Source organism: Ascidiella aspersa, chromosome 9 (genome assembly GCF_963924565.1).
Source record: "Ascidiella aspersa chromosome 9, kaAscAspe10.2, whole genome shotgun sequence".
Taxonomy (NCBI): Eukaryota; Metazoa; Chordata; class Ascidiacea; order Phlebobranchia; family Ascidiidae; genus Ascidiella; species Ascidiella aspersa.
Window position 1 is genome coordinate 25,999,362 of NC_139455.1, and position 25,206 is coordinate 26,024,567.

General features: G+C 36.3%; 1 protein-coding gene across 1 annotated transcript in view; it reads right to left on the bottom strand.

Annotated features, from left to right (window-relative positions):
- The window catches only part of LOC146134674 (uncharacterized), a 53,184-nt gene extending 30,037 nt beyond the window's left edge, over nt 1–23,147 (bottom strand). Inside the window, exons 1-14 of the mRNA XM_083397876.1 lie at nt 22,996–23,147; nt 20,035–20,310; nt 19,408–19,548; nt 19,169–19,254; nt 18,097–18,289; nt 17,517–17,638; nt 17,074–17,157; nt 16,155–16,325; nt 11,155–12,631; nt 10,572–10,668; nt 6,598–7,520; nt 5,613–5,669; nt 771–864; nt 167–270 (exon numbers count right to left, since the gene is read on the bottom strand). Coding sequence (XP_083254002.1) covers nt 167–270; nt 771–864; nt 5,613–5,669; nt 6,598–7,520; nt 10,572–10,668; nt 11,155–12,631; nt 16,155–16,325; nt 17,074–17,157; nt 17,517–17,638; nt 18,097–18,289; nt 19,169–19,254; nt 19,408–19,548; nt 20,035–20,310; nt 22,996–23,147 — 3,977 coding nt within the window. The remainder of the gene's footprint in view (nt 1–166; nt 271–770; nt 865–5,612; nt 5,670–6,597; nt 7,521–10,571; nt 10,669–11,154; nt 12,632–16,154; nt 16,326–17,073; nt 17,158–17,516; nt 17,639–18,096; nt 18,290–19,168; nt 19,255–19,407; nt 19,549–20,034; nt 20,311–22,995) is intronic.
- Between the last annotated feature and the right edge of the window lie 2,059 nt (nt 23,148–25,206).

The following is a 25,206-nucleotide window of genomic DNA, read 5'->3' on the forward strand; positions in this document are numbered from 1 at the left end:
AACGAAAAAGTTTTAACAATTTTTTACATACATCGCGTGATTTTTTACCCAAAGTTACACCCACCATAGTTTCTGAACTAAACGCACAGAAAATAACCGGAAAATATTTGAATTAAATCACATTTTCTCTCCAATGACATCACAAATTATGACGTCACAATCCTACCTTTGTTCCCGAACGAGCTGTTTGGCAGCTGTGACGTCATCACCGGTAATTGGTTGCGTCATCGAACGTCGTTCGCGGAATTTCTTTTTGGCAATTATTCGCCTCTGGAAAAGGATTTATATTTTAAAAATGAAAAAAAATTCAAAAATAGCCTGGTAAAAGCATGTATTTTCTACTGCAATAAACAAAAACATCAATGTTTTTCAAAGATTTTAAATAGGTATTGTATTTTTAACCCACAAAGCTAATGGCATTACAATTTAAACATAACTTTTAAGGTCTTTTAAAATGTCTGTGGCATATTAACTAGTTTTTCTGCAGAAATGATAAAATCTTGTCGTATATAACTTAAAATAAGTTTCAACTTTTGCGGATGAGAATGCTGTTTCTAATCAATATTGTACAGTAAAACATTCTGTGCTGCATCTTCAAAAAGTTTTATATTCTAGGTTTACTAAAACTGGTCTCACCTGTCACAGCTATTACACTACAGCAATGCTAGCAAGGCGTTCCACTTATGAAGGTTTGCAGATCGGGCAGGTGCCTTCATTCACACAAGACCTTACTTAAACACAAGTTAAAGAACAAACAGCTCAATATTTACCTGGATATTTGACTTGGGGGTCGATTTGCTTTCATTTTGAGGCAGATTTACTTCTTTGTAGTCCATTTGTGGAACCACTGAATCCTCGGGTTCACTATAAGAACAAATAAAGTTCATTCAAACAAAAAAGCGACTTAAGAAGGGCAGATCACAGTTGTTGTACACATATGTGTGTACATCTTTCGTTACTTCCAACAAGCAAAAAATCGCTATGAAATTACGAAAATAATCAATGAACTCTTCAGAACCAAAGTTTAAACATTTTTTACAACAAAAACAGCCACCGGCTACAAAGCCACGCGTGGCCTATAAAAAGCATGCTTTCTAAAAACAACTTCACAACACAGGTATTCATGCCTATTCATTTTGAGCATGTTAAATTAGCTCCCTGCGTGATTTTGCGTTGTGGTAATCTTTGCACTTTTGTGACACCGCGTATAATGTGGTATGGTGTGTGGGGTAGTGTTTATTGGACGACGGGCATGGGTGGGTTCACAGCCCGGGTTGGGGTTAGGGGCATACCATAACTCTAAAAGACAACTTAAGTTTTTTTGATAGATTTAGGTTTTTATAGATTTTACAAATTTACTAAAAATATTCTAGTAGTTAATTTTTGTTGAGCACTAAAACTATTTTCCTACGCATTTTGTCCCCTTTAAGTCAGTTACCAGTTTATTTAACTAAATAGCACACGAAAACGTTATATTTATAAATTCTTATTTCTTTTTGCCCTTTTAGGCACGGCACCTTATTTAATTTAATTGAGTTAAATAAAAACTTTGGTGGAATTATAAAACGTTTAACATTGACAGTAATTAAATGCATTCCATTATAAGCACAACATACCCTTTCATAGTGTCAAACCTTTTGCCGATTCTGGGAAATTTTACATTCGAAAAGTCTCGCTACATCCAAATACAACCTTGTAACTGTAGAAATGCTGCAACCTTTACTCACTCTCAACACACAGTGGTGTTATGGATCAATTCAAGGAAATATAACGACAGGAAAGAGCCTTTCTATTCACGCAACGATCATTTAAACCTCTGCTTTTAAGCTTTATTTCAAACCTAGAAACTACAGACTAACAGCGGTTTAAATATTAACTTTGATAACACTCAATTATAAAGAGGCCATAAAAGAAAAGGTTAAGTTTTTATTTTAAACAAACTCATAAAGGTTTATGTAGCGATATGTTAACGGCAAAAATCTTTTAGCAACTTTTAGGGCTTGATATCTTAATTTTGAGCAGAGTTAAAGATGTAATGATACCAAATAGGGAAGTCCGACAATTTAGAAACCGACACCTGATACAAAGAGTTAGTATCTGAGCCGGTCCGACAGTAGTGTCGGTTACGATCCGATGCTTAATTAATATTGGGAAGTTCAGCAATGTTTTGCAATCCGACGCAGTAATTTATACATTGAAGAGCAATTTTTCAAACCAAAGTAGGTTAACGATTGGAGGCAACTAAACTAAAGCAAATTTTTGGCTGGTGACCTTACAAAAATTAGACGTTTCAAATTCATTTTTTTTGCTTATTTGAGTATGGTAATGACGTCATTTGGTATCGGGTCGCGATAATTTTTTTTACAAAATATCGGATTTATTGGAATAAAATGTACCGAACACCCCTAGTACTAATATATAAAACGCAATACGTTGATTAACGTTTGATTAACGATTTTAATTGATTAACGATTTGGACAATGATTTACTTCGATGTATGAACATTTGGTCGGCATCAGTTGGCAGCCTAAACTTGACTTTACAAAGAATGGCATTTACCTTATTACAAATAAGGCCGATAGGCTAACTATAGGTTAAATGAATGGCGAGTAAATTGAAGCCAGTTGCTACAACTCATTTAAACGCATCTTACAATAAATACCAACGAACAGAGGTTTTAAGTATTAGCGCCCAAAACATATTACCTGGTGGGTTAACTTCTACTGACTTTTCTTTAACGTCCTCCAAAATCTTTAAAAATTTGCTGTTCTTTCAGATATATGTAACCTACACTAGTTGCACAAGTATACCTATAACTGGGATAATCCACATTGTACTAGATATAATGCTTTACATTTAGACCAAGTAACTCCTAACGCTGATTGTAAAGGTCTGAACGTTCCAGTAATAAAGTTCGATGACCCCACTACTACTACCAGCTTCTACACTATCCCAGGCCTTAGTGACGTCACAAAGAAGCCCTGTTTGATCACAGAGCATCGCAAACAATTGTCGGCGGTAAATATTTGAAGAATAACATGACAATGGAACTCCAATTGTTTGTCACACTGGAAGATTGTTACTTGATAAACAACATCGCGTCCAGCAAACCGGATATTGTTGGTGCCTAACAAACTGAGAATTACAAATAGATTTAATCTGAAAATACTTTTGTTGTTTCTGAACTGAAGGAATACTGCCTCGCATTATATCTTATAAATTTAATAATGAATCAATAAATTCTCTACAATCATGAATTCATATTGTGCAACTAAGCTGGATTTTACAGCAGAAGTCCTGCATCTGTGTGAAATACTATTTTACTTGAGTTAAATGAAAACTATTTACATTTTAGTTGTTATCGTAGGCCCAGTAATAAACACTAAAGTTTGCTAAAAATGCAGCGGAAATTATGACCAGCATACATACTAAATGAAAATGAACGAAGTGTAAATAGCCCACTGTGTTCTTCCACCTTCATGTTATAAAAGTTCGTTTTTTGCAGCCCAAGTCTAATTACAATTGGGCGCTGCACAAGCAATAAAAGAAATGGAGCCTTCCTATTTGGCACGCTTAAAGCTATAAACTGTCCATTGTTGTGAATTATTTAAACAGTTTTACATCAAGTACCACTTAGTTGGTAACTACCACTTGGCGTTTCAAATAAGTGTTGCAACATTTGTTGACCAATTTCAACCATGATTATAACGCGAATGTAGGATTAAAACTAGATTTACAGACTTCTATAAGCAAAGTCCCACTTTATTTTATTTTACCTAGTTATATTTTAACTGTGTGACGCGTGACAACAAAGTACCTCGAGAGATGGGTATGCTGCTGTTAGTCTTTTTCAAGTTTTTGTTAACTTGTGAGCTTCATTTAAATCTAAAGTAACAATTTAAAACTCGTCAGCAAAAAAACAAGCTCTATTCTGCAACAAACTTTTAATATATGTTGCCTTGAAGTGTCCGACTGAAGGTCATAACAAGCAACTTTTTGAAAACGCATGAACACGTTAAGCTAACTAGAAACCATTGGTATAACTATTTTTTCAAGTTTTTTATACAGATATGCAGCAAGCTAAATTTGAAGACACTATTAATCACAAACTAGTAGATCTAAAACTAGAGTCTTCTACAAGAAAATTTTCAAATTATTTTATTTTTCGCAGTATTTTTTAAATGTGTGCCGCATATTATGTTGTTTACATGTTGCTTGTCGGGCATTAGGGAGGAGGATTGAAGTTATGACATTATTGACTATTAGTTAAAAGTGTTTATTTTTATTTCCTTAGTTCCCAAATCCAAGTGTAAGGCCGAATTCTAGCAATAGCCGTTTTCTGTTCTGTACGTAGTTCACACCAACCAGTTAACAGCTTAACGTTTTCCCCCAAAATGTTTGAAATTATATTTCAAGCGATTTGGCTTTGCTAGTTTTTACATTTTTACCCTCAGACAAACGAACATCCAAACACTGTGTTTTTGCGGGTTTAAGGGATTGTTCCTCGCAATTCAACAGCATTTGTGGCTACAAATAAAAACGTAAGAAAAATCGTCATAAACCTTGTTTATGACGTAATAATATAGTTTATCAATAAACATCTAAACCCTGGCCTGTTCTAGCTAAACGCGCAACAATCAATAGTTACAATAAAACCGTTTATTACGACACACACAAAAAAGTTGAATCTCGAACGCATATGATAATAATTAGCATTATGTGAATATGAATGAGAACAAATTGTGATAATGACGTAACAATGCATAAAACCGGTGTGTATATAGCGACACCATGCGGCGATAATTTACTGCATTTTTTGCAATTATGGCCAAACAAAGAACTTGTATATAACATAATAGGTGCTATCATGACGTCATGTATAGAACAAAGCATTTACAGAAGTGCATAAAACAGCGGATGGGCAGTAAGCGCTATGATGTAACAACGCTAATTACAATTACGTCACAATGAAACTAGTTCGCTAAATACATCGATGCTTCATAAAAACGCTTTTAATCGGTTTAAATAGGATTTGTACAGCAATAATTAAAAGACAAAAAGTTGAAGAATATCGCGAGAGCAATAGGTTCGACGCGGAGCACAAAAATAATTTCCGGCGGCGTATGACGTCAGTTCCAATAAGTGCGTCACGAAATAACGATTAATATTTCTCAGTCGAGACATTTCGGGCAAAGTTACAACTTACTTCGCTTAAACTTTTCTCTTGAGTTCTTGTCGCAGTTTCCTTTGTGCGTAACAAACACACTTTGTTGCGTCAATGGATTGCACTTGGTTCTTATTACGTCAGAAACGTTTGCGTCGTTTTACGACAAAAAGCAAAAACAATCCGCAAAAAATAAAATTACTATTTCTAAAGATTGCATTCAAATAATTTCGTCGATGTCATGAAAATGCAAAACTATAAAACATTCCAAACAAAACGGAAAATAACACAAGAAAATACAAAGACATCAACGTTTAACAATCGCCTTGTGTGTTACGTCTTAATCTCGTATTATGACGTCACAAAACGTCCTTATTCGCAAACAAAGATCGCCTAACGGTGGTCCCTGGCCTGACTGAGTAAGCTGATGTTAAACTCGACTTTCTACCTTGTGTATGGCGTGACGTCATGTCCCGATGGGGAATCCCCGTTGCTCGATGGCGACCTGCGAACAAAGTGGTGATTATTAAAGTGGTTTAAAAGTGGTCAATTTATAATTATGTGGATTATTTTACCCAATTGACCTGGTCGGGCACAGGTGGCGATTTTTTATGTCTTGTTTTCAATATTGTCAAAAAAATGAAAATTTAGCTCGAAACATTGTAAAATAACTTTTTTTAAGTGTCATTATTTTTGCCAATATAAATCTGGTGTATCTTTGAATTCAAATTTATTTGAATGTAAATATTTTTGGTCAAATATGGTAATTTAGATCCATTAGGTGGTTCTCTTGAGCAAAATGACGAACCTGAATCGCTTTTGCTTATTTTAAAACTGATTTTCTACCAACATTGTATTGGTGAAAGTGGTTGAAACTTTAATGAGTACTAAGTAACAAGTTATGTCCAGTAACTAAATAAATAATTATAAAACCACACGAAAAGCGTGCAAATTTCGCGTTTAAATGGTCATTTATAAACAAGGATACTGATAATTTTAAAAGCAAGCGGTTGTAGACCTCCTCTATTAGCAGGGCCAGAAGTGAACCAGTTTAATGCGGGTTATTAACTGTAACTACGAACGAAAATTCTAAATATGCCGAAATGTACTTTTTAGGAATCAATTCATGCTATTGTGACGTAACCACATATATTGCGCAATCCTAGCATCCGACAATTGATAAAAATCGTGGGAAGTTGTGTTTTATATGTTTCCGCTCTAAAATATTCCCACGCATTTGTTTAAACATAAGGTTGTAATTCGTGACATTGCCACAAAAAGATTGTAAACAAGTAATTTTTAAATAGTCCTTATCAGATCATTAAAAAAATTAGTCCAAGACGCTATTTTCACCAGATGCAAAGGTAAATCTCAGCCTGATTCATTATTATACCCCTGGTGTTCTAAAAATAAAAAATAAACTCAAAACTTACGATTTCTTGATCGATTGTCTTTCCCACATACTCCTCACGTTGCTGACGTCACTTGCGTCGTCATCCGATGATGACGTAGACGAGAGCGTGTCCGCATCAGAGAGCCCTTCTTCGTCTTCGAAATCAGAAACGTCACTCTCCGTCTGCTTTCGTAGTCGTGACGTCATCACGGTCTTGGGCGGTTGCTTGGCAACGGGCGATCTCTTTGGTGACGTAGTGGTAGTTTCAATGACGTCATATTTCGGCGATGGCGGGGTTTCTTCCTTTGGCGATAATGAAGCGTAGGACGAAGACGATGACGTCACGCTCTGTTTAGGCGATGGCGTGTCTGATGACGTCACGCTCTCTTTGGGTGATGACGTAGTAGTGGACCTCTTGGGCGATCGAGAGGGCGATTGTTTGCTCATAGAGTGGAACAATGCCTTGGCTCCCTGGAGTCTTCCCATCGTGTTTGTGTCGAAAGCTTCATCGGTTGAAGCATCGAATGCTGACTTCTTGCTACTCTGCTTCGACTCCCACATACTAAGCATCGAACCCACGTTACGACTTCCCTCAACCGGTTCCGGGGGGGTCTGCGGCTCCGAGGGGGGACGCTCGAAGCTGCTCTTGACGTCATTCACGCTCACAGAGCTCAAATCTTTCCGGGTCTGCGAGGTAACCGGCGTTTTTCTCTCTTCTATCTTCACTTCCCAGATCGCTTTTAGTTTTCCCGCGTCAGGGACTGAGTCACGTGCTTCTTCTGTGACCTTGACGTCACGTGGTTCCGTGACCTTGACGTCACGTGATTCCGTGACCTTGGGACCACGTGATTCCGTGACCTTGACGTCACGTGTGTGTTGATCCCCATTGTGACGTGGTTTGGCTTCCGAAATGGTTTGAAGTTTTTTTCTTGAGCCGTAAGAAGAACTTGAAGTATCTGTATCCTAGGAATAAAAAACATTTTTAAGTAATGTTCAAAGTTTCGAAAATCTTATGAATAGATGAACTGGGAAATGCCCGACAATTTGGTGTTTTATTCTGATACATCAGATTAACAAGTTGTTTGAACCTGCAATTAACAATATTTTAAAAACGTTTGTGGCTCGTACCCACAGAGTCCGTGAAAAACCTGTGTTCCCAGTATTGTAAAAAATGTTGTTTTTTTATGACACACATATATACAATATGTTGTTTTGATATTGTTGTTTTGTGTTTACGTTCACATTTCATTCCAATGTACTTGCTTGAAAATAAAATCTAACCTAAAATTTTGATTCTGAATAACTTTTTTATGTAGGTCGAGCAAAATATATTTAACAAATATTGAAAATGTAACTGCTTCGGTGCATTTGCTACATCCACTCAGTTTTACACAATGGTGACCATGAATGATAAAATTGTACAATTTCACATTTCTTTAAACGAAACAATCGACAATCAACATGCTGGAAAGATGAATCCAGCTGTTTTAAAGCGTTTGTTAAAATATTAATTATGCATTTATAAATCAAAACTCAACATTTGCCCTAGAAAGCATGAGTAAGCCAGGGTGGAGGAACATAAGATGTGCTGAAGTCATAAAAATATTCAACTCAAAGTAAGCCTTGTCACTTGTGCACCAAAAAATAATATATATGAGGGCAAAACAAAGAACTGGTTAACAGGTGTGCAACTAGGATTGACAGTTTGTTTATTTGTTAAAGTTAACGATTCACACAAAAACGCCTTTATATTGTTCCAAAACTTTATTTTAGATGCACGGCGCCTTTAGGCGAAAGACTTTTTTCAATAAAGGGCAAAAGAAGTTTTGGAGGGGGGCTGGAATACGCCCCTGCTGCAAGACCAAAACACATAGCTGGAATAAAAGTTACGTCATCCAAATATCTGAATGTAAGGTGTTGCACAAGGCCAAAGTGACCGAAAGGTTTAAACTGCAACCTACTCCTGTCATAAACTACCAACTATAGCTTGTCGCAAAGCAAATAGTGGCGGTTCATCTAAAATTTACAACGGTCAGTCAACTTTAAAATATCAAAAGACCACAACCAACAACCATAAATCATCCTTAAATTATCAAGCTTGAGACTGTAATGACGTCAAGGCGACATCGCGTCGTAATTTAACGAATTAATTGTTCGCCATTATTAACGACAATAACCGCTCTTATGACATAACAGTGGGTCAATTATATTGTGAGGTCACAGTTGTAACATGCAAAGGTGTTGTGAGGCGATAATGGCCAGCATTGTTTAGGTTGTGTTACCAAACAATCAGCTTCCTGTCAGTCGTACCATCACTTCCCCATACAGGTCACGTGATAGCAGCTAGTCACGACAGTTAAGTGCTTCAACAAACTTCGGTTTAAATCGACAATTTAAAGAGACCAGTTGTACAAGCTCTTTTACAAACATTGTAGATTTATTAGAAGAGTCTTTAATTCTTTATTTTCAATACACCTTAAAATTTTCAAACCTTCAGACAATTAAAATGGTCTTATTTAAAAGAAGCAAATTGTCTTGTTCATTTACCAATTTTGTTCAGCATTGATAACTTGTCCATTTGAATATAGACAAGCTGAAAGCTATGTTTTTAAAACAATGTTTTTACCACAGGGATAAATAACCTAGCGTAATTAAAAGGTATGTGATTTGTACGTAACAGCAAGCAGCATATTGTTAAACCACTGATGCAAAGCTTTAAAACGTTGTGTGGAATGTCCTGCAAGGAAGTGAAACCCAATAAATGGAAATTTGCAAAGTTGCTAAATTCTGCTTTTAAACATTTCCTCAGCAAGTATGAATGCCAAAGCTCATACAGAAGTAGGTTTCATTCAGTTAACGAATTTTAGTCATAGTTAACATAGTTATTTCCTTAACTATTAGGGCAAACTGGGTTTTGTGGTTCACTTCTGATAACTAACGTATATTATTGGTTGATGTGAAGAACAAAAATACCACCAATTAGCCTCTTATTCAACTAAGCCGCGAATTGAACTTCCAAAGGCGCTTTGACATTCTTACGGTTGGCCGACTATGTTTTGTAAGCACTAGCAACACCGGTCCACCCTACTTAGTAGTGTCTTTGTGGTAAAAGTAGCCAATGCTATTTAACTATGCTTATTTCCTATGAGCTAAGGTTGCTTTATTTATCAATTTTTTAAGATTCCTGGCTTTATACAGTGGTTTGTTTTAGTAACAGGCCCTATTATGCCATTTTCTCACCTTTATCGACAATTTAGAAATAACTTGCCTTTAAACTGACATTGGAAATAGAACTTGCAGATTTGGAAATAATACTTGCAAAACGAATGCAGCTTTCTTAGAAGCGGCTATATTGACCTTCTATGAATTAACATTACAAATGTTTTCTAAGAAAATGAGCACGGCAATATGTAAGAATAATCTCCAACTTCAGATATTTAGAAGCGCACTTTCACTGGGAAATAAATCTGCTACGAGTCACACCACCAGCAGGGTCGCAAACCAAGGTTGGAAAACTTTTATATACAAAACTAAAATATCACTTTTAAACCAGATGTTTAACAGCTTACTACCGAATGGGCGATAACCGATACGATACATGATACCACCCTAGTATCGGACAAGCATTAAACGATGCAGTAAAAGTATCAGACATTATTTAAATAGCACCACAGCGCCATTGTGATACACAGCTACAAAATTGATCAGGAAGTTATGATACAACATCAATAAATATCGGACAAAGACCAACACCAATGGTGTATCAATTACAGAGAGATAATAATCAGAATAGGACAAGTACGATAAAACTTACTCCAGTATCGGGCGGACAAAAACCGATACGATATAGGATTAGTATCGGGCATTATGCCATTATAGGTTAGCAAGTGCTTTCAATTTTATTGACTAACTTGAGTTAACATATCAGCCTAGTATCGGGTGGCAAGGACCGATACTATACAGCCATAATATTACCCAGTATCGAGCAATATTTGGAAAGTTACAACAACTCACATTATTATCGAGCCAGGAAATATCTCCATCTTCATCGGAGGAACTCGCATCAGAAAATACAGACTCGTCCGAACTCGAATCCATCGCTGCATCGTATCTGACAATGGGAAAGCGTTACTTGCATTGTTACGTAATAATTATATGCGCGAAAAGGTTGGAAAATGTTACGGTATTTTGCGGTATTTTAAAAGTTATAAACTGCAATAGGCTTTATATATGTGAACGAATTTTTCATTGTTGTAATGTAAAGGCTATAAGTTTCTCGTTGATTTTTAACAATTAGAGAACTCTCGATCATTTATTTCTTGGTAGTTATCGATACTTTTTAAATAAATAATTTTTTTAAATTGTTTTGTTAATGTAAAATAACAACTAAAACTGCTTATCACGTATCTATTGTACGGTAGTTACAGGTCAGGCTGATAAATTATATTTTTAACACAAAAAGTTGTGTCCACAAAAACACTGTATTTTTATGGATGGATAAAATTTAAGATTAAACGAAAAATGAGCGGGTTTGTCTTAAAAAGCTAAAACTCATTTTAAGCCCAACAAGATTACAACAGCAATCCTAACCGCTCACCTCAGTAAAGCTTTCCTCAGTCTTTCCCTTCGTTCAGCAGCTGGCAGCTGACTGAACCTGACCTTGGCTTGCACAGACATCGCTTCACTTTTGGGGGGTTCTGGGGCTGAAATGAGGCCTTGTGGGGCTCCAGGTCTTGCTTCAACTTGGGTTTCAAACTTTTCCTGGGGTTTTACTGCCTCGGAAACTGTTTGTTGTTGACTTAAAGTTGTGTTTTCAAAAGAAGGCCAGGCTTCTTTGCTTTTTGCTTGGTTGTTATCGCTAAAACCAGGTTTTGAGTCTGAAACAACTGGAACTGAATCGACAAAACGCGAAGTTTCGCTTAATTTTTTGTAATTTTCCTCCAACAAACCGAAATTGCCTTTAGAAAGCTCACTTCTGTCCACAGCAAGAGACTCAGTCGCAGCAGAAAAGTCGCTTGTGTCACGAACGCCGGCCTCAATCGCAACTCGCTCCTTTTTCCCTTCTCTCCTCTCGCGTGACGTCACTGCCCCTCTCTGCTCCTCGGCTCCCACTCCGGAGAGTGACGTACTTCCGATGAGAGCAGTGCTTCCTGCTTGGGGCTGAGCCGAGCTGCTGTTGTGGCTAGCAGTGGCTGAACAATCCAAGTTTTCACGACAAACACCTTTCGACTCGGTTTTTGTCACTTCTGACTTGACTTGATGGTGCTCTTTGTTGACTGGCCGTGAAATTTGCTTTGAAACGCTTGTTTTTCTGGTGTTTTTGTGGTTTTGCTGAGGGTGGTGATGGTCTGCGGTTGTAATTAGCTTGTCCGCTTTTGGATTTACAAATTTTTCGCTTTTTATCGTGATTTTTTCAGGTTCAAGGTCGGAAAACATTTGCTTATTAATTCTTTCCTGCTTAATTTCGTTTGCTTGCTTTGTTTGAATCCCCGGTTGTAAATAATCTCCACTTGCGAAGTTTGTAGTTGTTTGTGGCGGTTTTTCGAGTTCGGTCAAGAAACTCTCCACTTTTTTTTCGCTCACACTTTTATCTTCACTCTCAAAAAATCGGTTGATGCTGTTTTCAGCTTCCAGCTTCGCCCTTGTCAACGCTTCGTCAGCCTTGTGCGTTTTTGACGACTTTTTGTTCACAATTTGGGAGTTTTTTGGAACTTTAACCGATGACATTTGCACTTGGATCGATTTTTTGACTTTTTCAGCTTTTGGAGACTTAGTTTTGTTAGTTGTTTGGTGAATTTCTTTGGATTTTTCTGGTTCTTTAACAGAGTGCTGTGCAGGTCCGGATTTATCTTCGCTCTTTGTGCTTGCCTTTTTCTTTTGTCCGAATTCTCTCGTCTTCAAAGTATCGATTTCTTCCGATAAAGTTCGGAAAGTATTTATCGCCTCTTCGACGCTGCAGTTTATGTCGACGTCATCATCACGTGACGCGTGTTCACTGGAGCGTGGCGGATCACGTGACTTGGGTGCCGGCGATTGTGAGTCATCAATTATTTCCGCCTTGTCACCAAAAGTGCCTGAAACGAGAATATTTGAATCGAGGTTATTCGGGAAGTTGTTAACGTAACAATACGATTGTTTACTTGACAATTGAGATCAACTGTTACGTAATTGTGAGATAACAAATGGATTGACTTGTAGAAAAAACGGTTGCGGACAAACATGGATACTGAAAAGATATTTATAACGAAGCTGTGGTTTAAATATTGCAACCAAATTTGGCATTAATTCAATCAAGCCATCGTTTTTAAACCCAACGCCGCTTGTTGTGGTTGGTTCATACGGCTAGACGCATAACAGTGGTTCTCAACAATATTTATTAAACTTTCGCTGTTATACTCACACTCACACTTAGCACTTTGGTCACCGCGAAAAAAGGTTGAAAAAACAGTAAAATAACCAGTGTGTCCAACTTTTAAGTGGAATCACGCACAAAATTATCCTATTCCACCTTATAACATGAAAAATAAAGTAACAGTTTCAAACCTTTTTATAAATCTAATATACACAAAAATCTGACAAACAATAGCTGCATATAGGTGCCTAATTTAAATATATACAAAATATTCTCAAGTTACACGCTTAGAACCACCTGGTCAACTATTCCTATCTAACTGCAGCAACAGGTTTCTAAACATTAACTTGCCGCCATTAACAAGTCAAGACAATTCTGTTACGACTCGCTAATGACCCCGGAGACAATTAAACGTCACAATTGGCATTGTTAAAGTTTGTTTGTGGCTTCCTTATTTGGTAAGAGTGCAAGGTTCGGCGGTTGGGCGTGAAACGTTGTGAAACTAAACGATGCACTTTTAAAAATGCAAGACAACATCATCTGTGGGTCGGATATGTTTCAATAAAAATCTGGGAAACGTTTTTTAAAGGTTTAAACTTCGCCTATTATACTGTTGTATTATCAACTTTTCCCTAACAACTAAGAAAGTAGCTAAACTTGTTAGATCATTTGATGCGCATTTTACGTTAAAACTGTCAAAACGTTGCTTGGATATTTACAGCAACAATGTTTAACGCATTTTATTCTTTTTATTGGAACAAATGTTGCAGAGTATGCACTTTGCAGAAATCACCGTCTCAATAAGAGCCTGGAGTTATTTCGTTAATACTATACGAGGCAACATTATGAATTTTTTTAAACAAATAAAACACCTTTAAACCCAGAATACAGTAGCAATATTCCATATGTCGGCTACACTATCGATATTGGCCAATTTTCGAAACACTGTGTGTGTGCATATCCTTATTCTGCCAGCACTGCAATCATTGGATAAGCGAAATAACTCCAAAATTGTGGTCTTATTATTGAAAAGCGCAAATTAGATGGAATCCCAGAACAACATCAAATGTTATCAAGCAAGATATCCACTACCTTAGTGGAATTGTTACGTAGTAATAATATTGAATGCTTATGCGAAAATTCTCGCTATAACCCGTTTTAAAATACAGTCCAATAAAGAATGGATTTTTATAGTAGCAAGTCAAATAAAATAAAGAGCTACGAAACTAATCGTAAATGTTTCCCAATATAATGATAACTATCTATTTATTAACAGAGCGTCTATTTATTAATTTTGGGTGAGATTCGAACTCATGACTGCGGAATATACAATCGCCGGTCGGATTATGCAAACAAACAGTCAAATGTCAGCATTTAGCTAAACTTGTTGCACTGGAAATGTGATTTTGGAAATCACCTTAACCCTTAAGATAAAAGTCGACCTCAACTCCTAATAGGCCACAGCAGAATACTGGTATCAACGCCAGATACTTTTTTATAGATGGTTACCTAAATATATATATATTTCGCCGACATCGCCGGTATATCATATTTCGAATAAATAATACTTAGCATCTCTACTAATAACACCATAAGCATAAACACTACAGACTGTTTATTACTTTTTCGAATCTAAAAACCTTTAACTAAGCTAGATTATATATACACCTGCACACATGTACTTTGTGAGGTGACAACTGAATTATTTATGGCCTTATGACATCACAAAGCACCTCTTTAAACGTAATCACGACACAATTTTGCTTTCAAACCTTTACGATCATTTCGAAGCGAAGTTACAACAAAATTATGTCGGTTTCATTACACAACTTTTAACGGAGGTCACGTAACTTCCAGTAAGTTTGTAAAATAAATCTCAGTAATATTAAAACTAAATAACAATTCTGTAACTGTAAGATTGCAATACCTTTTTAAAAAACCAGCTATGAAAACAGTTTTGCAAGCGGACATTTCTCTTCCAATTCCTTCCTTTTGAAAACCAGAATAGTTTTAGTGAACTATCAATATTAATATAATTTGCATTTTTGGCTAAAAAATCATCAGCGCTGATTTCGGAAGAATGACATTTTCCCAAAATTGTAATTTAAAACGTTAGTTCGGGAGGTTAAAATAAATAAAGAAATTCAACAATTGAAATAAATCCAACAGAAATACCGCAATTACCACTCATATTAAAAAAAAAAACAGTTTTTTTGCATGTAACCTATAATTAAACCTTATTCTCTTAGCATCATAAATCGCAAAAACTCCGATAAAATATCAACTAAACGTCTGAAAATGTAATCAAGGTCAAAGAAAAAAATGCCTCAATAACTAAAACACCAAACGGTCAGCCTTAACAGTAAATACGTGATTGAAACTCAACAACCAAACGATAATGAACATCTCAGTTGTTAAATCACCAAGATTCTCGCTAAACGACATAATTAACACAAATCACAGATTCACAGAAGCAAGGTTTATTACGACACAAAGAGACCCTTCCACTCAGCCAATGAGAAGTCTGCCACTTAAGGGAGACAATGGCACTTGTGACGTCACAAATACAAAGTGACAATAGTTACGTCACAAGAGTCGGCAGTTCAATTGTTTCGGTTGAAGAAATTCGTGGAAACGTTAACTTAATTAAAAGTGATTTGAAAGAAATACCAGTTTGGAAGTTTGGTTTGAGTGGGATTTGAACTCACAACCGTGGGAATTCAGATAATATCGGATTGGAACCGATTATATCCGCCATGGTCTGCGATCGAATGCAGCAATTATTTTAGAATATTTACAGCGTGAATTTATTTTAAAGATTATAAAGTGACGTCATAAAATAAATAGGCTCAAAAAATCTGCTATTTTCAGTCAAAAAAATGTGAAACTTGAACAAAGTATTCAAGGGGAAGGCGCCAAATTGATTAAAACTTTTGGTTTGTTTATGCCATTTTTCACATAATAAACTATGATTTAGGCCTTCGTGGACCCCCTAAAACTAATCCATGGGTCCCAGTTTAAAAACCCCTTCTAAAACTTAAATTTTACGTTTTGCCATGGAATATCAAAACTGATTTGATCAGCCTAGCTTAGCTAAAGTAAAAACAAACATCTGGCAAAATAATCTCAATACTGATGACGTCAATATAATGACGTAACAAATATATTTAACGCTACGTCATCACAATAAATTTATGAAAACTTCTACAAATCTGTACAACTAGATGTAAAACTTTTCAACAAACCTGCGTCGTTGGTGAAGACATTATCCTCGATGATTTTAACTGAATCGTAACTTGGAGGTGATTTCGGATAAATGTCTTCGGAAGGTTTCGGATTTGTTTGCCGATTTTCGGAAGGTTTCGCATTTGTTCGCCGATTTTCGGAAGGCTTCGAAGATTTTCGTTCCAGGGACTCTGGGGCGACATAAAGTGGTCATTTTTTTGCTGTAAGGTTCAATAATTATAATAAACATGGGAAAGGTTTAAATGTACAGGTTTACAAAGAAGAATTTATACAAGTTTGTTGAGGAAATTTCTAACCGTTTTGAGAAGAAATAAAAAATATAAAGTGTATGCAACTTTAAAACAGTGTTCACCAAACTACGGCCAGCGACATATTTCCTCATACAACCAAAACGGTTAAAGTTAAACGGAACTGTTTGTCGGGAGCAAATATAATCCAAATTTGGATAAAGTTTCACACTTAACGACAATTTTAGAATGTGTAATATTATGTTAATATTTTTTGGTTTAACAAAAATGAAGTGAATGAAGTTCGACACAAATTTTATATGTGGACCTTAATGAAAAAAGTAGGATTTGCAATGTTTTTCTTAAACCGGCAATTAATCATTTTAAAAACTGCCCAGATTATTTTAAAGCTCGAAAACCTGTTTTAATTATTTTGTCTTTTTCAGACTTGTTGTGTTTACTTTCATAACTCACCACTAACTTTTAAAAATCCGAGCAAAAACTACATTTCTTTGCGTGGGAAATTTACCTAATTTGAAAACACACTAAACAGAAATAAATAAAAAACAACAAAATAAACATACAGTTGTTAAAAGAAAAATACAACATAAAAATAAGTTTTACGCATTCAAGAAAATGAATGAAAATGACAAGGAATTTGAAAAATCTCACCCTTCAAGGAATTACTTACGTTTGCTTGGATTGTTAAGATCTTCGAGTTTGCTCCAATTAAAATCACTGAAGATATCATCGACGACCGAGAGAAGTTTAAGTCCTGAGCACCACAGGAGCATGCGAGAAAAAGGCAATCGGGAAACGTTAAAATAAAGAAACAAAAACAAAACTACGAAGTGTTAGTAGGTTAAAAACAAGAAACTGCATAATATAAAAATGCATAACTTTAAAATAGAAAAACAACAGTTTTTAGTAGAAAAATTTTAGTATATAATTAGTTAAAATGTACGTCGCAGTTTGTTAGAACGAAAATTTCTTCCCAAAAGTAGAAAACATAATAAGAAAAAGGTTTGACACATTTGCCAATAATCCCTTTCTCAATATAAATGAGAATAAGTCAAGCAGAGTTAGAAAGTATAAGACATTCATGTTCAAAATGACGTCACCAGAATGTTTTACCTTCGTCAATTTTGCTCAAAGAAGAAGTTTTTTCTTCTTGAAATATTTCCTTTTTAGCCTGAACTTTGGCTGACCCCGTGTTGCTTGTTACGTCACAATCGATCAGCTGCCGAGATTTTGTCCTTTACCAAAACATTTTGATTTTGATTTGAGCAAAAAATGTGACTTTTAAACTTAAATGTGTTTCTAAAATGTTTGGAGAACAATTATTAAGAGACATCTAATTTATTTTTTAGCAAAAGTATAATTCCGTTAAATCATTAAAAGATCACATAAACGCGATTTTATACAAAGTTAATGTAACAAGTAAATACAATACAGAACTATTGCATGTTCATAAATGTAATTATTGAAGCCCAATTAGGTTTTTTGTAGAGGAAAATTATTACAACATGGGAAAAATTTACGCCGTTTATCTCTTTTCATTTATAAAGGTAAGTTATTATAACATTGTATTATCCGCCTTTATAATCTGCAACCACATTTTTCCTGATTTTGATGAAAGTCAATTTGTGTAACTACAAGAGACACTCCCAATACCAATTTATCGACATTTTTATTTTATTTATCAAAAGTTTACCTTGCGACGGGATGGTTTCCATGACTACCGCCAGTTGCGCCAGGCGTGGCGGTTGCTGTGGGCGACGCTGCTTTGCGCATGCGCTCCATGTGACGTTCCATTGCAAGCTCGGCTCGAGTCGGTTTCTTGCTGCCGCTAGACGGTGCACGAGAGTCGGATACGTTGGACGAAGCTGAAGTTGGTCGGGAAGAAACTAAGGGGAAATAACTTCGGTTTAAAGTGGTTTAAGTTGATAAGTGAAAACATTTAACTTTGATTTAGGTTTGTGTGTGGCTACGAAGTCGGGACTAGAACAGCGGTTCACAAACTTATCTAAAAAATTGCCTGTTGATCCTTTGCAATTATTTTGGAATTTCGCGGCTCTATAAAAATTCAAGGGTCAGTTGACATATGTTTCTTGTAGTACACTAGTGCAGTCACGATTCTTTCAATATAACAACTTTCTAACTAATGCGAACGATTCGCTTATAGCAGGTATAGTTCAGCCTAATAGATGCTTTATGATGCTACAAAAAACATCATAAAACATGGTATATAATCGAATAATAAAGCATAACTAAAGACTAATAATCTTTAAAAACTTTAAGACTAATTCTCATTGCGTACCCTCTGAAACTGCTGTACAGACCCCACTTGGTACGCGGACCCCAGTTTGGGAACCGCTGAACTAAAGAAAGTTACAAAAAGCGCTTGTGAAACTAATCTATAGGGTACAGAATTTCGAAGATAATTACGAACAGCAGTGGATGAATTCTTTTCTATCCATGTTAAACGTCATAAAAGTCCTACGGGTGGAATTCTATATGCACCCCCTATTTCAGTTGGGTGGAATACAGGATTGTTGAGTCAGAGTCGGGGCTTGACGGAATGTTTTACTTATAAGGCCGGAACCGGGACCCTAATAAGACTACGTAAGACTTTGTCCGACAGCCCTGTGCAAAAATACTAACATCTTACGCCTATAACCCGAATCCTGAATATAACTGTGGTTTTGGCCCTCAAAACAGATTACACAACGATATCGAACTTTTACACATTTTTATCAAACATTGAGGAATGAGTTTTTACTCACGTGATCCGACCCCTTTAGCGCTCCCAGCGGTTGAAGAAAGGTCGCTTTCGTCATCTCTGACGTCATTAGGCTTCGATTTCATCGACCTGAAAAGTTTGGATAAATATATTTTAAATGTTAACAAATAAATAGTAAATGTTGAGTTGGATAAATGAATCAGTTGCAATAGTAACTGCAAAAAGTCTTTATGGGTAAAATCTTTGTGATTTGAGAACCAGATTTGTTACATCACAATTCACCTCTCGGAACTTCGTGACGTCAGTTTAGCTCGATTGGTGATTGGTTGAATTTTTTTATCTTGGTTCTCATTGGATGAGGTTTTCCTCAAAGATCTTCGAAATCCAGGGTTGGAAGTATCAACTTTGGCCACTGGAGGAGCCCTGGAATATATTTCGTATTAATAGACAGAGTAAGTTTATTTGTTATTCTTAAATGGTATTGATGAAATGCTTATAAAATAATGCTCTTAAAATAGCTTTGCTTCCAAAGGCTATTTTTCAAGGGGCGTCATTTATAGACTTAGTTAGCCATTTATAAAAAACGAAGGTAAGGATTTCTTACTTCCATAAACCATAGCCTTGGTGAGGTTCGAACTCACGGCAAATATCATTCAGTCGCTCTTTCATTTGAAAAATGTTGATCTTTGTGTAGTTACCGTTGCCAGAATAACTACAGCTTTCTTAAGGAATAACACTTTATTTTATTGTTTTAAGAGCGATTTGTGCCCTCCGAGACATTTTCTCATGCGGTTTTATACCCCTGTCAAAAATAATTGCCCACCCAAGAGAATTGTTCATTAGAGAAACTGGATTTAAAAACACGAGTAAACGATTTAAGCACTCAGTTAATATATCTACTAATCCCACCTGCAAGATTGCCTGTATCTTCCAGCAACGTTGTTATCGCCCTTCCCATCCTTCCTATAAGATCGTTGGAAGGGCGAAGGTTTAGCCGCATCTGTGTTGGAACTTTCCCGCTGGAATTTGCTCAAGTTCTCGATGAATTTGCGCTTGGCCTTCTCGGCTAGTTCCTCTTTTTTCTCGCTTTTTCGCGTCAAACTTTTCTCATTCTTTGCAGTTTTGCTTTCAGCTGACGAGCGATCCATATCGACCAAGTTCTCTTTGCCAGTCAAGTTACGAAAGCTGCAAAAAATAACGAGGATGATTAACATTTTTTAGTGAAAAAGTTTAACAACATTAGAGTATAATGGCTGGCGGTTGTGGTTAGACGTAATAAGAATGTCAAATCCCATACAGAAGTAACAGCAAAATACTCAAGCAAAGCTAGCAATTTAGGTCAGAAACAATAAACAGATCTTAAAAGATATATTTATATTTCGCCAATCAAGGCATCGTCAGAATATCTTAATTCGAATGAAGCCATACAGAAGTAGGTAGCATTTTGACCATGTTTTCAACTGATGGTGAAGAATTTCACATCACATCACAAGTTTTCCTGGTGCTAGTTTGGAGCAAGATACCACGATTTAAGTATTTAAAAAAAGTTCTAAACAACAACTAAAACTTATACCATACTTTAAAACAAACAATAACCTATACTACTTTACCAACTGGCCGGCCTGTTACACTCCCTCAATAAAGTATCACAGCTTCACAAGGTTAACAAAATAAAACACTAAAACTGTGCTTGAAAAGCGAAATTCTTCCAGCGCCTCTCCGCCTAACAAACTAGCTAAATATCACTGCTCTACAATCCACTTCTACTGTAGTTGAACTGAACCTGGCAATGGTTGTAGGTAGGAGTTGATTCCCCAGGGACAAAGTGCTTTGGGCGAATGTATTCCCATAAGCGTGGTGTGGAAATGCACAGTTAACCTCACGCATATAACCTTTACTGAAGGGAGACCAAACAATGCAGTAGCAAGGAATTTGGTCAATGATGGACCTATATAAAATTTTATTCCAACTTTACAATTGCTCCTTACTAAGCACTTAAATTCACCAAGAGGCCAAAACCACTGGCTTTAAAGCTTTATATTACACGGCATTAAGATGTCAAATATAGTGAATAGTGGAAACAGAAGTTACCTCTAAAAAATATGCTTCGACTCTATTCCTTTTCGAGATTGAACCGCTTTATTTCACTGATTTGGTAATCTTTAATCTTTGATGCTCATAGACGACTGAAACAACAGCGACATTAAATGTGCCGGAAATAAACTGCTAGCTATAACCTTACCAATTGAACGTCGCCCTAAACTTGGCTGTCAAATCATTATTGATATTCGCAACTTTATCCACACATTAGTATTGAGCAAGTTTTTATTTCAACTCAAACGGTACAGCATGAAGTTACTGTTATACAAGACATCACATGGAAAGCTTTAGACAATACATAAAACCTACTTTTTTGCGCCAAATGTGTAGTTTTAATAGGCGAGCAAACCGAATGTTTTTGCAAATTCTTTAGCTTTAGGCTTCAACCAATTGCTCAAACTTTTTCATCGAACAGCTAGGCTCCAACTAAGTACGAAAGCTTGAATACAAACTGCCAGTTAACTTACAGGCCATGGTACTGAACTCTCAAGACGCTCACCATACAAAAGCTATCGGATGGTCAATATTAGCTCAAGCAGACGCTAGCAATTAGACTTTACTGATCAACGAGCTATCCAAGTTATACACGACAAATCGTAAACTACATCAAACCTGTTCCGGATTCAACAGTAACTTTTATAACGTTATGTTACATAAAGTACACGAGGTTTTTTGGCATTTTTGAACGAAAAATCACTAAAAATTAGACACTGCGATTGTTTTTTTTTAACTGCTTTTAGTTTTATAAATGTCTTGCCAAATCAGCTAAGAATGTAAACTTAAAGCTGACAAAAGATTATTGCAGAGTTCTTTAACATTGTCTTTTTAGAAGATGATAAAAAACAAATGCCTAAAAAAATCATTTTACCTTCAGTACAAGTTTTCTAATTAACAGTATGTTTCTTCCACTGATAAAGTATTGATAAATTTAAAATTAGAACCAAGTTTAACTTGACTTTTCAATATATACCAGGCCACTACATCTATAACTGGCTTATCCCGGGCCTAATTGCCTTTTAATGCCTATGTGAGGTCTGACATCCATTATAAAGCCTAACCTCATATCGATCCATTATTGAATGTTAGATAAACAATGTTTGTTTGTTGCCAAACAACGGTTTGTTTGTTCAATCACAACGTGCAATGTTTACGGAGTAATGAGCGTATTCAAATAAATACAAGCAAGGGTGCATTAAAGTGATGGCAATGGCTTAACCGGGGATGAAACGTGCATTACATACAGTTGACGAGCGTAGGCTTTAAGTTACCATAACCCAGTGGTTTTAAACCCGACATCATATAAACCAGGGTTAAGGTAGAATATTTTTTTACGGAACGCAAGCTTTTTTATGATGACGTCACAAAGTTACGTCATAACGAGACGTCCAAAACGAGTATCTGTCTTTTGTTCAACGTGGTGTTTGTAAGTAAAATCTTAGTTTAAATACATTTAACGATATAGCGGGGTGGCTACAACGTAACATTAATATTTTATTGCTTATATCAGGATCTAATCTGTTACACTGCCGGTTGTATATTTTATCCATATCGTAAGACCCCCCCGAGACCCCCTCCCCCAAAGTTCATGCAAATTAAGTTTTTAGCAGAAGATTTTTTGTGTTGTGAAGTTAGATCTTAGGTTTGTTTTGGACTTTTTGGGGGATACTGCATTTTAAAGCTAATGGCTTGAACACCTCTTAAGTTATTTTACAAATGACTTATGATTCGCGCACTTTTAAAATGACTTGTTTCAACAATGGTTAACCTTACCTCGCTTTAGGGGCTGTCCCATTCTTGTCTTTGGCCGTCGACCTTAATGACGACCTCCAGCGGTTGCTTGGTGTTCGCGTGAATTCGGAAACTTTCGGATCCGACTTCGCGCCAGGCTCGGCCGAGTACGTCCTATGAGCGGTACGTATCATGACGTCATGCGATATTTAAATTAGTCGGGGAATCTGAAACACAATAAATGTGACGGTTAGATAAATACACTCTAAAAGGGAAATAAAGCTTATGACGACACAATAGTACATGGTGACGAACTAATGAATAAAAATTTGGAAAATATTAACAACAAAACGCGGTTAGACCCTTCTAGTCTTTTTAACAATGCACACGCATCTTGGTGTGTTTGTAGAAATTATGCAAATGCGTTACTCTGAAAGTCTATTTTTTAGACTTTGGCAATATAAGATAAGACAATACTATCTGGGATTGCATTGCCTATCCCATAGAGGTAAACCGTTTGTTTCTACCATAAAAAAAAAACAGGTGAAAACAAACCAGGAACCGCAGTATTAAACGAATGGACAATTGGACATGCGGCAATGGTATAAAGCACATGCATTGCCAAGTGTCTTGTTTTTTTCCAACAAAAATTTAAAATTTACCCAGAGCACCCCCTAAGCACATTTAAGTGTAATAGCAAGGTTCAACGCTAATAATCATCAAATTACTAACGCGTCACGGTCCGTTAAACATACATAGGATCGAACTGTAGTATCGCAGTGGAACAATGAATGACGTTGGCAGGGTTTTGTGGATTCAGGGTTGGGTTTTGGGTAAGGTGGGGTGAGGTTATGCGGTTAGCGCTAGGGTTAAAATGGGGTTCAACATGACAAAGAGGCACTCCAATCATCTCATTAAACAAACTTTAGCAAATAGTCGATAATTCGAACTACAATATATTTAAAGATCGCTGTTATGGCCTAATTTTAATTCTACTCTCATTCCGGTTTTACAAAATGCAGTAACTTTGTTCTACCGTGTTTTTTATTGTCAACAAGTTTTCATTAATGCGACGAAATGCGCATAACACACATCTCTTGCACCGATCTGCCAAAATGCTTAGTATCTCGAAAACAAAAGCCCATACAGAAGTAGGTAACATTTTTAACGTTCCGAATAAATCTTTATTCCTTTCCAACATTTATATTTGCGTTGATATTGTTACTACGACTAACTCAAACCTCCAAATATTATGCTCCAAAGTTAACCAAGTTTAGTGACAGCATACAATAAACTTGCCATGTCAACAAACTTAAAACTATTCCATGGTTAGCATCTCAAGATATGCTGTTCGTACTGTAGCCACTACAGTTGTTTTAGACTGGAAAAACGATTTTTGTCTAAAATATGTATCTATTTACCGAGTGTTGGAGGGGCTTAAACAGAACTGTGCAAGGGCTTACTAGAACTGTGCATAAGTTATGGCAACTGTAAGCTATGTGCGCACGAGTTTACCAATTTTTGATTTTTTAATGCACTGTTAAGCCTTAAAGTTCAAAGCTACAATAGCTTCATTTTACAGTTTTTATCCAAGCAGATCACAAAAACAGCCAAAGATTTTTCAGGCAGAGATCTTATATCCTCCCCTGCCTAAACCCACAGCTTTGAGGTTCAGTTCAATAGCGACATGAGAGTTGAAAAGGCGCTAGTGTTACCACAGTCAGATTGAACCAAGCATGTCCACATTAAAGGCAGTGCCAACGTATTGTCCGCATTATCAACATAACGCTCGATTCTTTTGTGGCGCGCTTAAGTCAACAGCGGAACTGTATCGCACCTTATCTACATTTTGTATCCACCGATATAATACCGCAATAATACAAGCGGTTGTCTTTATTTTTGCGGTTAGAAATTAACGCACGTATAGGCTCGTTTTGCTGTTTAAATTGCTGCTTTTTCACCATTAATTTTAACAAAGGCAGGTAATGAGCTTATCCCTAATTCGTGTTTCGAAATTGAAGCATATGTTTCGCGCGTGGATAAAGCACTATGCTTTTTCCGAGGAATTTTCGACTCGTGTTTTATTTAATCTAACTAACTAAACGCGGCTGCGTATGATCGGTTCGTTTTGCTTATCACAAATATATTGAGGGATCTCAACTATTTCCTTTAAGTACTACTAACTGCAAATTCTCTGCACCTAAATAAACACCGCATCAATCGTAGTAAGACATCAAAGCCCATACAGAAGTA